We start from the raw sequence: 15720 nt of genomic DNA, 5'->3' as shown, positions 1-15720 counted from the left end.
CCTGCAACTAAGATTGAAAACGGCGACTGGACTTGGAGCTGAGTGGCCCTGGAGAAACACACTGTTGCCCAACATTCCCCCCCGCCAAATAAATAAGTAAATAATTAATTAAAATATTTTCCATGAAGCATCATATCAATTCTTTCCATGAAATGATATTTAAGACCATTCCAATACAATCCATCACACTCTTTTCTACCTAACATCCATTGCACTGATTTGTCTCTTCTCCTTTAGTTTATATGTCTAAATGTCTCTTTGCCTACAATTTCTCCTCCTCTTTATTCCATCCAATGAAAGTTCTATCAAATGCTGTATCACATTAAAAACAAGGTTAAAAGGCCCAATAGTACCTTTCTGCCCCAGGGGTACTCCACAATCTGGAACCAACCTCATCTCCCATTACTTTCCAATGCACTCCCTTTATCTAACAAGACTAGATTCCCAATGATCCCTAAAATATGCCCAGAATTATTCTCTTTGATGATGCTGTGTTTCCCCTAGATAAACCATATCTTATCCAAAGTCTTGCCTGACCTGTCTCTTACTAATTGCTCAATTATCTGACTTTTTTGGCATCTATTAAAATTACCAATTGTTTAAATATTCCCTGATCAGACTGATGCTGTCATATAATTCCTGTGAGCAAGTTCTTTGAAAAGTAACACCAACCAGATCATTTAGCACATATTGTTACAAGAACAGCAGGCATGCAAACGATCAATGCAACAGCAAAAACGAAAAAACATTGTTTTATAACGTAAAATAATTACATTGTTATAATGTAAAAAACACACGTTATTTTTATAAAATGATTTCTACCAAAATTTTAAAGCTTTTGAATAGTTTGCAATGAAATAACACCTGACTCTTGTGTATCCTTAAAGAAATTTAATTTATGACTACTGAAATGCTTGAGACAAAACGGTTTCAAAAATACCTTAAGAAGTTCAAGTCCGGAACGAATAGCTGTATCGGGACTTACACCCTCCTCTTCATCATCGGCTGTACCCTCTATTGATTTGTTCATCAGTTTTACTAGTGCACTATTAAAATAAGAAAATTTAAATTAGTAACACTACTAGATTGGTAACTGTATCCTATTTGCACTGTGGCAGAACATATACAGAATCTAAACATCAGATTCAAATAAGTTTCTGAGGGAAAGTTATTTTGTGTCTTTTAAAACTTTGCTCTCTACTTAACAGCTGAGATTATTTTTAGTTTATCTCCCTCCCCCACTCCCAAATACAATGTATAATAATAAATCTACTATAAAACAACAAAACTAAAATTAAATGACACACGTCAGAAATATATTTATATAAGCAATTTAATATCCATTTCTATATGTAAAGGGAATTTCTTACAATTTTAAGAAAACCAGTAAGACGGTAGTAGCTAAATGGACAAAAGACAATTAACTCAAAGCAAAAAACAAAGAATTTAAATTAATCACTGGCAATTAATTATTAATCAGTAATTTCATTCTAGAAATTTGTGGTAAGAAGCAGTTCATCAGAAGTATCAGGTTATATTCATAAACAAATTCATCAATTAAAAATTATTTAATTGTCCAATATAATGGGATTAGTTTTTCAAATATACCTAACCACCACAAAATGGAATATCATCTGGTCAATAACAATCAGATTAGGTAGCAACATAGTACTCTTTTAAGTAAAAGCAGATGTGATTTTTGGTTTTGAGACTGTTTCCTTAACAGTAAACCAAAGAAAATACTGCCTCATTTTGAGGACATTAAATTATTTCAGCAAATGGCTTGGTACATAGTAAATATTCAACAAATGGAAGTTAATCATAAAAGAAAGGTTTAGGTTTAATTTTTTTCCTTTGGTGTTAATATTAATAAAGTACAAAATATATATAAGATGCATAAATTTTGAAATTTAAAGCACATCACAAGAATAATTTTAAAACTTCAATATCTTCAAGTGATACAAAAACATTTTTTTTTAAAACAAATTGGATGTGAGTGTATGTATTTATCCATTCACCAACTGACAGACAGTGCGGTTTTACTACTTTGCCTATTATGATAATGTTGCTATAAACATTCATATATAGGTTTTGTATAGACATTTTCATTTTTCTTGGGCATATATTTATAAGGACAGAATTGCTGGGTCACATGGTAACGCTATGTTTAACTTTTTGAGGAACTGCCAAACTGTTTGTCAATGCTGCTCCACCATTTTACATTCCTACCAGCAATATACGAGGGTTCTAATCATTGCAGCTCATCTGTCTTTTTGATTATAGCCACAAAAAACTGCCCTATGTCCCTTCTGTGGTCAATCCCTTTTGCCAGCCTGGCAATCACTGACCTGGTTTATGTCATTATAATTTTACCTTTTCTAAATTTCATATTTTGGGTCTGACATCTTTTAAAAGTGCTAAAATGCTTTTGAAATTCCACCATGTTCTTCACTGTAATTTGAATTTGTATTTTCCTAATGAGTAATACGGTGATTGTCTTTTCTTATGCTTATTTACTATTTGTACATCTTACTGGGCAAAGTGTTCAAATCTTTTGCTTTAAATTATTTGTCTTTTTCTTAAAGATTTTTATTAAAATAAATATAACATACAGTATTATATTAGTTTCAGGTATACACCATAGTTATTCAACAATTCAATATCTAAAGAAGTGATCACCAAGAAAATTCCAGAAACTATCTGACACTGTACCATGCTATCACAATTCCCTATGCTGTATATTACATCCCCATGATGTATTTATTTTATATATCTGAATCTCTTATTCCCCTTCACTTTTCCCTCCCTTTTTAAATTTTAAAATTAAAGATGACATTCAATATTATTTTATATTAATTTCAGGTGTACAACATAGTGGCTAGACATTTATATAATTTTTTTAAAATTAAATTTATTGGGGTGACAACTGTTAGTAAATTTACATAAATTTCAGGTGTACAATTCTGTATTACATCGTCTATAAATCCCATTGTGTGTTCACCACCCAGAGTCAGTTCTCCTTCCATCACCATATATTTGGACATTTATATAATTTACTAAGTGATCCCCCCGATTAGTCTAGTGCCCAACTGACTCTACATGTAGTTATTACAATATTATTGACTATATTCCCTATGCTGTACCTTACATCTCCATGACTATTTTGTAACTACCAATCTGTACTTCTTAATCCCTTCTTCACCTTTTCACTCTACCTAGCAACCCCCTCCCACCTTTCACCCCAATAAATCTAGTACCCACCTAATATCATACATAGTTATTACAATATTATTGACTCTATTCCTTATGCTATACCCTACATCCTCATGACTACTGTGTAACAACCAATTCGTACTTCTTGATCCCTTCCCCTTTTTCTCCCACCCCGATAACCCCTCTCCTATCTGGCAACCATCAAAATGTTGTCTGTGTCCATGACTTTGTTTCTGTTTTGTTTATTTTGTTCTTTAAATTCCACATATAAGGGAAATCACATTGCATCTGTCTTTCTCTGTCTGACATCTTCCACTCAGATTCATCCATACCATCACAGATGACAAGAACCCATTCCTTTCTCTGGCCAAGCAATATTCCATTGTATATTTGTACCACCTACTCTTTATCCATCCATTCACGGACTAGTAAATCAAATACAACAATACATCATGATCATGTGGAGTTCATTGCAGGGGCACAAGAACAGCTGAACACACTCAAATTGATCAATGTGATACACAACATAAACAAAAGACAAGATAAAAATCATCTGATTATATCAATAGATGCAGAAGAAGCATTTGACAAAATGCAACATCCATTTAGGATTAAAACACTTAATAAAATGGGTACAGAAGGAAAGTACCTCAACATAGAAAAGGCCATATGTGACAAACCCTCAGCTAATATCATACTTTATGGTGAAAAACTGAAAGCTTTCCCTCTAAAATCAGGAACAAGACAGGGTTGCCCCGTCACCACTGTTACTCAACATAGTATTGGAAGTCTTAGCCTGAACAATCAGGCAAGAGAAAGAAAGAAAAAGCATCCAAATTGGGAATGAAGGAGTCAAACTGTGACTTTTTGCAGATGACATGATTCTTTATATAGAAAACCCTAAAGACGCCACCAAAAAGCTATCAGAAACAATAAACAAATACAGTCAAGTTGCCAGATACATAATCAATGTATAAAAATCCACTGTATTCCTATATGCTAACAATGAAATTTCAGAAACAGAAATGGAAAAAATTCCTTTTGCAATTGTAACAAAAAGAATACAATACCTAGGAATAAACTTAACAAAGGATGTGAAGGATGTATTCACTGAAAACTGTAAGACATTCTTAAAAGAAATTGAAGAAGACACAAAGAAATGGAAGATATTCCGTGTTCGTGGACTAGAAGAATCAACATAGTTAAAATGGCCATATTACCCAAACCAATACACAGATTTCATGCAATCCCCATCAAAATCCCAATGGCATTTTTTAAAGAAATAGAACAACAACAACAAAATCATCAGATTTGTATGGAATCACAAAAGAAAAAAGAACAAGGTTGGAAATATCACACTCTCTGACTTTAGCTTGTACTACCAAGCGACAATAATCAAAGCAGCATGGTACTGGCAGCAAAACAGACACACAGACCAATTGAATAGAACTGAGAACCCAGAAATAAATCCACATGTATATGGACAGATAATTTTTGACAAAGGAGCCAAAAACATACAACGGAGAAAAGAAAGCCTCTTCAATAAATGGTGCTGGGGAAATTGGAAATCCACCTGTAAAAGAATGAAACTAGGCTGCTATCACGATATACCAAAATTAACACAAAATGGATCAAAAATCTAAACATAAGACCTGAAACTATAAACTGCATAGAAAAAACATAGGTACTAAACTTATAGACCTTGGGAGCAAAGAGGATTTTATGAAATTGACTTCCAAGGCAAGGGAAGTAAAAGCAGAAGTAAATGAATGGGACTACAGTGTTTCCCCGAAAATAAGACCTAGCCGGACCATGGGCTCTAATGGAACAAAAATTAATATAAGACCCAGTCTTATATTATATATGACCCGGTATTTTATTACATTGATTATATTATATATGACCCGGTTTTATATTATATTAAAATAAGACTGGGTCTTATATTAATTTTTGCTCCAAAAGATGCATTAGAGCTGATGGTTGACTAAGTCTTATTTTTGGGGAAGCATGGTATATCAAATTAAAAGGTTCTGCACAGAAAATGAAACCATCAACAAAACAAAGAGGCAATCAACCAAATGGGAGAAGATATTTCAATCAACGCCTCCCATAAGGAGCTAATATCCAAAATATATAAAGAACTCATACAGCTCAACAACAAAAAACCCAAACAATCCAATTAAAAAATGGGCAGAGGACCTGAACAGACACTTCTCCCAAGAAGACATACAAATAGCCAACAGATATATGAAAAAACGCTCAACTTCACTAGGTAATAAGGAAATGCAAATTAAAACGACAATGAGGTATCACCTCACATCTGTTAGAATGGCTATTATTAACAAGACAAATAATAACTAGTGTTGGAGAGGCTGTGGAGAAAAAGGAACACTCATACACTATTGGTAGGAATGTAAACTGGGGCAGCCACTACTGAAAACAGTATGGAGGGTCCTCAAAAACTTAAGAATTATCATATGATCCAGCAATCCCTCTTCTGGGTATCTATCTCCCAAAATATGAAAACATTTATCCATGAAGATATATGTCCCCCAATGTTCACTACTGCCTTATTCGTGGTGGCCAAGACATGGAAAACAACCAAAGTGTCCTTTGAGAGATGACTGGATAAAGAAGATGTATATATACGCAATGGAATACTACTCTGCCATAAGAAAAGATGACATACTGCCATTTGCAACAACATGGATGGATTTTGAGGTGATTATGCTAAGTGAAATAAGTCAGACAGAAAAAGTTGAGAACCATACGACTTCACTTATATGTGGGATATAAAACTGAAACAATAAAGGAATATAAGAAACAAAAACTCACAGACACAGACAACAGTTTAGTTCAGAGGGTAACGGGAAAGAGGGGGTGGTAGAAAAGGGAAAAGAGATCAAATATACGGTGACAAAAGAAGAACTGACTCTAGGTGATGAACACACAGTGTAATATATAGACGACGAATTACAGAAATGTACACTTCAAACATATAATTTTACTAAGCAATGTCGCCCCAATAAATTTAATAAAAAATTTTAATCTATGAAAACAAAAGACCTTTTTTCATGCCTACTCCCTATCTATCATCTCATTTTTCTCCTTTACTTTTATAGGTAGTCTGTGTCCCCACATCCCAATATATCTCCTAAAGCAGAGTTCAGAGAAATATGACAGGATATTTAGCCTCTTGATTTTCGCAGACCTCAAGGTTGCCCAATGGGATCTAGTGGGCTCATACTGAGCTAGGCCAATCCCCTTCAGGACTTGAGCAGTCTTCACTGCTCAAATATTATCATTTGCTCTGTATACCATGATGTGGATGCTGGGAAGAACTATCCCATGGGCTTCTTAATCAATAGTAAACTGGACTTGCCCATGTTACTCTGAAAAAACTATTCTGGTTACTGTATGAGCTTTTTTCCTTTTTCTAAGTTCAATGGATGCTTTTATTACCTGTTTTACTTCTGCGTGTATCTGACCCTCTCCACTTTTTAGTCCTTCTTTGGCATCTGTGATATCACCCTTTCCTGATTCTACACTTTTGACTATGCCTCCTTAAAAAAAATTTTTAAAATATTTTATGAATTCCTTATTTTCTGCCAGACTTTTAATTGTTAATTTTCCTCAGGATTCAATCCTCAAGCTTTTCTTAAATTTTACCTTCTCCCCCAGGTTTCAAACATTATTATAATTACTGCTTCATTTTCACGGTCAACCATATTTTCAGACCAAAAACTAGCATAGCATACATGGAGGTAGGGGGTATTTAACAGGACTTTCTACTATCCTCAATCCTTCATCCCAAATCCTTCATTATGATTGAAGTACAGGCAATTTTCTAAGTATTTCTTGATCCTTTTACTTTTGTTTTTTTTTTGTGTCTGCCATTTTTCCTTCCTAGAATAGCTAGCTACTAACATTTGTTAAGCACTTACTATGGGTGAGGCACTTACTATGTGCTGAGTGTTTTACATATCCATATGTTATTTAATCCTCTCACCAACTTCAGTGAGTAGTAATTATTATTGCCCTTACTTTAAAGATGAAGAAATGAAAGCTTAGAGTAGCTTAAATTATCTACCCAAGACCACAGGCTAGTGGCTTAGACTGCTATTCCCTAGCAATCTTCACCTGGCTACTCTCTGTAATTCCTACAGATCTTTCACTACCCATTATATGTGCCATATATTTCAGGCAATCCCCTAAACAAATCCATTCCCAGTTACCCAATGTACTTTACCAATCACTCTGTTAAATGTATGTTAAATAAATACAGTAACCCTCTATTTGCAATTTAATATTCCTTGAAGATATGGTTGCATAACAGAAATATTGCAAGACATGCATTTCTCATTAAAATTTATAAATTGGAATTTTGCATAGTGTCTTAGAAATCCTAACCATAGTTGATTACTCTGAGCCCAAGTAACCCATAACACTACAGAAAAAAAACTGAGGTTTTGGTCTTTTAAGACTAAAGATAAACATTAGCTTATTCTAATTTACTTAAGTAATAAAACCCTGTGAGGCCTCATGAAGACAAACAGCAAAGGTTTCCTGACACCATTATATGTCTCTTTCAAAACCAATATGCAAAGGCAAAAATGCCTGTGTTCTCTGTATCCTTGATTTACCTCACTGAAATCAAATGGTATAAATAAAGGACATTGACATTGAAATGATAAATCTAGGTTTAAGTTATGGTTTTTGCCATGACCCAACTGTGAACTTTCACAAAACCTTAGTTTTGTTATTTGCAAATAAGGAACTTAGAGGGTAAGAAAATCTTAGAAAGAAAAAAAGTAGACAAATATCTCCACTATGGGCTGAACTGCGTATCCCCAAATCCATATGTTGAAGTCCTAAACACTAGCACCTCAAAGTGCATTGTATTTGGAAATAGGGCCTTTACAGAGCTAATTAAGGTAAAATGAGGTCAAATGGGTGAGCCATAATTCAATATGACCGTTGTCCTAATATAAAGAGGAGATAAGACATAGACAGGCGAGACCATATGAGGAGACAGCCATCTGTAAGCCAAGGAAAGATTTCAGACAAAATTAAATGTGCTGATAAACTGATCTTGGACTTCTAGCCTCCAGAACCTTGAGAAATCAATTTCTGTTGTTTAAGTCACTTAGTCTGTGGTATTTTGTTACGGGAGTCCTAGCAAACTAATACAACTGGCATTTCAATACACCAACGTAGTGATTCACCTAATTAAGGTCAAACTAATAGCTAGAATTAGGCCTCCTAATCCAATGCTGTTTGGAAAAAGAAGCAATAAGTGCTACTTAGTAATCCAATATGATAAAAATATATAGTTTATCTACTGGAAAAATGATTAGTGCAAGGAAAAGTATTCACAGAACTCTACAACATGAAATCAGTAGAAACAACCAGAGTATATAAAATTATGGGAACAGTTAATAAAAAGCAATAGCTTTAAATATATATTATGCCAGGCTGCTTAGTTTTTAAATATCATCACTAATTCTCACAATCATCCAAAAGGAGATATTATACTATATTAAAATAAAAAATAAATTAGAAACTCAGATAAATTAGAGGGCTTTTTCCAAAGCTGGAAAGCTGGTAAGTAGTAGACACAGGTTTTGAAACCAGATTAGTCTAATTGTAATCTTGTGCTCTTGTCAAAATATTATATTGTTTTCACATATCTAAACAATATGTTACATATGTGAAACATTGTTTAGATATGTGATATAATACATACTAAAAAATATTATGTGATCATTAAAATGGTAAAGAAAACTCAAAGGTTGATTGATAGCTTACAGATTAAAATTTCTCCTCTCTGTTCTTATATTCTAGGTGTTCTTTAATGAACACATACAGGCTAAAAATAAACACAAGAACTCTTAAAAAACAGAAAGCATTGAAGTATGCCAAAGACTCGAAAATGAGCAAGCCCTTCTTTCAACCTGAATGATGCATACTTGTCATTAAAATGGTGCACAAGGAACCTTTTTTAGTTCTCCTTAGGGATCCAGAATTTAAACTTACAATATTGTAATTTCATATATGTTATTTTTGAATGAATGTATTTCCTAGCTTACCTTATGGCTTCTGAATCAATGTGCACAGGTGCAATTCTTTCCAACAAAAACTTGACCATCTCTAGAAAAGGATTTGTTGGCTGCTTAGGATTTGCAAGTTTCCGAGCTATTTCTCTCTATAAAAAGGAAAGAGTTTTACCATAAGTATGATTAAGTTTCATGTTTTTCAAAATAAAAATGATTGTAGGCATCAAAGTGTTTAAAGATTCAAAACTAGCAGAAGTAAAAAAAAACCCAAAACTTCTGCTTTAGACTCTGACTAAAATTAAATACTGATTAAGCAATCACTGTAAAATCTGGACTGTGGAGAACAGAAAGGAGATAAGGTGGTGCGACTTAGGTCTTTTGTCTCATATTTCTCCCATGAAATTACTGTTTAGTAAATAATTTTTCTAATGCTGTACGTTAAAAAAAATTAAACAAACCAATGTATACTTTCATGGGTATGTTTAATTGGTTTCTTTTCTTTTTCTTTTAAAGTAAATGTGTGTGCTTATAGATGTGTACAGGTATGGAGATACTATATCTCATTCTTTTTTTTTTTTAATTTTTATTGGGGAACAGTGTGTTTTTCCAGGGCCCATCAGCTCCAAGTCGTTGTCCTTCAATCTAGTTGTGGAGGGCGCAGCTCAGCTCCAAGTCCAGTTGCTGTCTTCAACCTTTAGTTGTAGGGGGCGCAGCCCACCATCCCATGCAGGACTTGAACCGGCAACCTTGTTGTTAAGAGCTTGCGCTCTAACCAACTGAGTCATCTGGCCATCCGGGAGATGAGCCATAGCTCATTGACTTCATTCCAGTCACGGAGGGCGCAGCTCACTGGCCCATGTGGGAATTGAACCAGCAACCCTGTTGTTCAGAGCTCGCACTCTACCCAACTGAGCCATCCAGCCACCCTAATTGATTAATTCCATAATTTGACAGAATATTGTTTTATTTCAGTAAATTTGTTTTTTTAAAGAGGGAGAGGTTCACAAATGTATAAATATTTATAGAGTTTTTCCAGCCTGGAACAACATAGCTGAGTTTGAAGATGGTGGCATTACATTAAATAGCTCCTACAAAGAAAAGACATTATTGCTGGAAGTTTCTAAACAATATAAAGACTTAATGATTATGGGGCTGATCCCCCAAAGACAAGGTTAAGTTTACAATGTGCTGGGCACTGGATAAAGAAATTTAATAACAAGGCTTTTAATGGAATACCTCTGATGAGTAAATGTAAATTTTAGCTGAGAAGATAATGCACATTAAAAACTATAAAGCAATTACAAATAATATTCATTCTACAAGTTTTTGTAAATACAGAAGAACATTTTGGTGATATAAGATCAGGGGGACAAAGGAGAAAGGAAAAAAATTTCTATTGTAGTTTCAGTGACATCTTGTCACAAATTAATTATAAAGGTCACATTAAATTAGATACCATGCATATTTGTTATCAGAGCCCAAAGGACTGAAATTCTAAAGAAAACTTAGTCATTAGGAGATGCCTGATTTATTTTGCAGGCTGTAATTGAGCAAAATTTCAGCATTTAAAAAAATAAAAATATTTTAGTCAGTGCTTAGTTCTTATATACTTTGCTCTAAGCCACAGGTACACATTTTAAATCTGAATTTAAATACTGTACTATTTTTTTAAATCAAATTTATTTTATGTAGGTCTCCCCAAAAAGGATATTCTTCCCCAATAAAAAATTTGGTTGCTTTAACCTAAGGTAAAGTTAGTGACTGTCTAACAACAAAGCCTATTAGGAAATTGGTAGGCAAACAATATAGTCAGTACTTTGGAATTGGTTAGTAAAAATTGGAGAAACTAAGAATTAGGAGACAGTTATAGTACTTCATATAGGTGTAGAAAAAATAAAAAAGGAAATGTTTAAGGGAAAATGAATTCACAATTATTTAAACAGTAATAGCACTATATAAAATATACCTATGTATATAAACAATAATACTAGACAGTTTTAAAAACCTCACATTTTGGTATTTCCACCTAACAATCTTACAGTTAAGTAATCCCTCTTAACATTTTATATATGTAATGTTTAGGTAACTCTCATAACAATTATTTACAGATATTTTATGTGTGACAATATTAAGTATTACTGAGAATAAGCAGCAAGCCAATCAGTTTGTGGCAAGTAAATAGCAACAAATACAGTTTCCTAGTTTTCTTTACACATTCAAGAAAAAAAGGGTACCCACACATACTTCCAATACACAAACAGAAACATCTAAGACTGATAAGGAGTTTTATAACCAAAAAGTACTTGAGGTAGCTCCATACTGAAGTATCTAACCATATGTAATCCTTTTAGGAAATGACATCAGGAAAAGAAAATAAATTCTTTCTGTATCTCTGATGTTTCAGAAATTTCTGATCAAATCTATGCTGCTACCATGGCAGATTGATTTTACTACTACTAATACATATTTACTAGTTACAGAAGTTTTTTAGTATACTAAGCACTCTTAAGGGATATCAAAGAAATAGCCCCTATTCTCAACAGACTTATAATTTATCAATGCTGTCATTACAAAAAACTTTCAAAAGAGCTTAAATATATATATTCGTTAAAAAAAGTAGTATTCTTCCATGCACATAGTATTTCCCCGTTGTATATTTTGTTTTCCTAGCTACTTAAAATGACTCCTAAGAGGATTTAATATTATCAGTATTTTTTTTTTGCAGTTGTAATCAGTAAACTAGTCAAAGCAATTTCTCAAAAGAAGCAATTTCTAAAGGTTTAACTTTCATGTTACAGTGACCTATTTTTTTTTGGTTCCTGGACCCACTTCCAATGTGAGGAGTGGAGTTCTCCTCACCAACAAGCGATTCTTTGGACATCATCAGCAGGGAGTCCTAGAAATCAACTCAATTCTGAATCTATTTACCCAGAGATAGCATCAGATCCCACAGGTTAGGGGTTCAGTTTGTGGGACTCCACCCTCACCCCGACTCCAGGTTGTTACCCTTACTTCTGACAGCCTGCCTATAAATGAGAGGTTCCTGTGACCCGTCTCCTTCCTTGGGTTTTATTCATTTGCTAGAGCATCTTACAACTCAGAGAAACATTTTACTTACTAGGTCACAGGTTTATTATTAAAAGGATGTATATAACTCAAGGAACAATCGATGGAAGAGAGGCACAGGGCAAGGGATGGGGAAAGGATGCACCGCTTCTACGCCCGCTACGAACAAGCCGCTTTCCCCAGATCTCCACACGTTTACCAACCTGGAAGCTCTTTGAATCCTGTCCTTTGGGAGTTTTATGGAGGCTTCACTATATAGGCATGATTGATTAAATCACTGGCCAATGGTGACTGAACCAAATCTTCAGCCCCTCCCACCTCCCCAGAGGTCGGAGAGTGGGACTGAAAGTTCTAACCACCTAATCACACGACTGGCTCCACTGGCAAGCAGCCCCATCTTTAGATGAGTTCTAAAAGTCACTTCCATAACAAACATAACATAACAAAAACTTGTTGCTTTCAATACTTAGGAAATCCCAAGGGTTTTAGAAGCTCTGTGCCAGAAACAGTGTAGAAGACCAAATATATATTTCTTATTATAAATCACAATATCACACCTGTGTATCATTCTCATTAAATTATAGAAAAGGTTAAAGTGAAAGAAAAAAGGAAGCATTCTACGATTGTTACTAAATAGCGTAAGTTAGCATCTCTGTCCCCTTTCATTCTTTTCTTCTCTACCTCCCCCAGGAGATAGAACTGTGCTAATATATACCAACTAGGCCTAAGCCTCAGATTTCTAAACACAACTGCTGGGAGGACACACCTTGTTATCTTCTATCCCTAAAGCATCTCCTCTGATATCCAGTCACCCAACGTAGAAATACAGCAGTCATTCTTGACATAGTGGACTAATTCCTACTCATTCTTGAAGATTCAAGTCAGGAGTCATTTATTCTAGAACAATCAAGGGGTGGCCGGTTAGCTCCGTTGGTTAGAGCATGGTGCTAATTATAAATTACACCAAGGTTGCCGATTCAATCCCTTCGATCCCGGCACAGGCCACTGTGAGCTGCACCCTCCTTAAAAAAGAAGCACAGCTCTAGAACAAGCGATTCCCTATTCTACTCCTGGGAGACGAGTATTGTTCCTTTGTATTACCGAAGCACATGATTATATCAGAATACTTACTACACTGTATTCTCTACTGATATATTTGCCTGCCTCTGTCACTTAAACTGCAACCTCAGTGAGAGAACAAGATAATACTACTTATTAAATTATGCAGTGAATTATAATGATGTAGGCTTAAGGGACAAAATAAAATTTGGACTACAATGCATATCTGGATAATCCTGTAAGGAAGGGGATTTTTTTTTAAGTGTGGTCTGTGAACTACTCATATCAGAATCACTGAGACTGTTAAAAGATGGAGATTCATGATCCTATCCCAGACCTACCCTTAAGAATTCCCAGTGTTTGTCATATATACCGTAAGAATGACCATTTATTTATGTCTTATAGGGCAGTACAGGGGGCCCTGTATTAGGACATAGATAAATGTCATTTTATCTTATTTTTTTAACAATCCTATGAGGTTGATAATATCCATAGATGAAGAAAATGAGGCTCAGAAATATTGAGCAACTAACTAAAGGTCACACTAGTAATACACGATGTAGCTGAAATTCAAATCCAGGAATATCTCAAATGTTGAATTAACAAGCTTTCTAGAGAAATCTTAAAATTTGGGAACCATGGTCATAGGAAGGCACAAGAGCATAAAATAGTAGAGCAGAAGCTATGACAAATATGTGATCCTTCACTAGAACCAAGGTGTGGAAACTCAAGATCTGAAGTCCAAAGGAAAAGGAAATCTTCTCGCACATATTTCAGTACCTTTACTCATCCTCCCTCACTATAGCATCATGGATATGTGTATTAATCCCTAGTATGTGTCTATTGTCATTCCTTGCTCAAAGCATTTTTGCTGAAAAATTTCAGGAATGGAACAGAGACAAAAGGGGAGAAAAATATTATATCTCCATTTCTATTAACTCTGTTTCTGTTACTGAGTAATGTTTACCTTTTGAGAAGAGGTGATTGTCATTTAGCAAAAAAGGAGGTGGTGGTGAAGTACACATAGCACGGGGACAGAGGAGGCACTTTCGAGGATGGAATGAAAGCTACATAGAATGACAGAAACTAAATTTTATGTTTGTATATTCCTTCTTTATTCTTTTCCTCTACCTCATAATGAAACTGTAATATTAGGAAAAAAGGAATGTGGATAACTAATATTAGTAGCCCTTGGGGGAAAAAGAAAGATACAGATATTCTAGAAAATGGCAATAAGTATTCTAACAGTGGTCATTTTCCTGATCATGTAAAGGGTATTATTTTAAGTTCTACTTCACACATGAGAATATAACAGATAAGTTTATATAATGTTCTCAGAATATACAATGCTAACATTAAGAGCTAAAAGAGAAGCCACTGTGATACCACTCACCAAAGAAAACAAAAAAATGTGAAGAGTAGAAATTTTTTCTTATGGAATAGAGTTCTATTAGTTATTTTGTGGCTCATTACTTAAATATCCTTAGAGTAACCTCCCCTCTCAAAAGGTATTATTATCATACCCTTTCCAATCCAAGTGCAGACTTCATCTCTATTTTCCTGGTTTCTAAAATCAGCAGCATTGATCAGATAGCTGTAATATTCATGTTGAGATGTTTTGGTTACAAACATCTGTTTTTCATATACTTTTTGGATTTGAAAACTCTTATTAGAGATTTCTGGTCTGACAAATGGTAAGGATTCATGTTATTGCCATTTTTTTTTTCAAATTCAAGCTCAATTCCTGTTTTCTCTCAGAACAAATATATCACTTGATTGTTCTTTCTCAAGGTCCATGTGTCTTGAGCAGTACTCAGCTTGTACCGGCTCTTCTTGCAAATGATGGAATGTATAGAAAGAACACTATCATGGATCTATGAGATTTAAATTCTACCTGCAGCTCAGCCACTATAACAAGCTGTGAAACACTGGATGATAAACTTCGCCTCCTTAAAATTCAATGTCCTTCTTTATAAAATGAATTACTCGTAGGTAATTCAGAGCTTACAATATTATTAAATTCACACAAACCAAGTATTTCTTAAGGTAATGTCAAACTATATCATTCTATGACCCAATTATATTAATAGATGCCCTGCAGGACGCAGTACTCTGGAACCATAATTCTCACTGCTACGGAAGTAAATGAAACCTTTAAATGTTCTTAGCAAACCACCTAGCTTCAAAAGTGCAAAGGTTGAGGCAGTCTGGGGACTTGGTACATCCATATTCCTAAGGCTCAACAGGACAGTCCTGTTCTTTCCTAAATTGGCTTCCCCCATCTCTTCCTAATTATTGATCTTTTTAGATACACTTAGATACTCTG

The 15720-nt window shown here is 34.4% G+C and overlaps 1 protein-coding gene across 2 annotated transcripts in view; it reads right to left on the bottom strand.

Annotated features, from left to right (window-relative positions):
* The window catches only part of PDS5A (PDS5 cohesin associated factor A), a 107269-nt gene that overhangs the window by 38180 nt on the left and 53369 nt on the right, over positions 1 to 15720 (bottom strand). For both annotated transcript variants that reach the window (XM_081061687.1, XM_081061688.1), the window contains exons 17-18: positions 9303 to 9418; positions 941 to 1046 (exon numbers count right to left, since the gene is read on the bottom strand). In XM_081061687.1, coding sequence (XP_080917813.1) covers positions 941 to 1046; positions 9303 to 9418 — 222 coding nt within the window. The remainder of the gene's footprint in view (positions 1 to 940; positions 1047 to 9302; positions 9419 to 15720) is intronic.

This window comes from Rhinolophus hipposideros (assembly GCF_964194185.1).
Source record: "Rhinolophus hipposideros genome assembly, chromosome: 1".
In the NCBI taxonomy this organism is placed as follows: Eukaryota; Metazoa; Chordata; class Mammalia; order Chiroptera; family Rhinolophidae; genus Rhinolophus; species Rhinolophus hipposideros.
The sequence above is the reverse complement of the archived record's forward strand: the minus strand, read 5'-3'. Positions and strand labels throughout refer to the sequence as shown.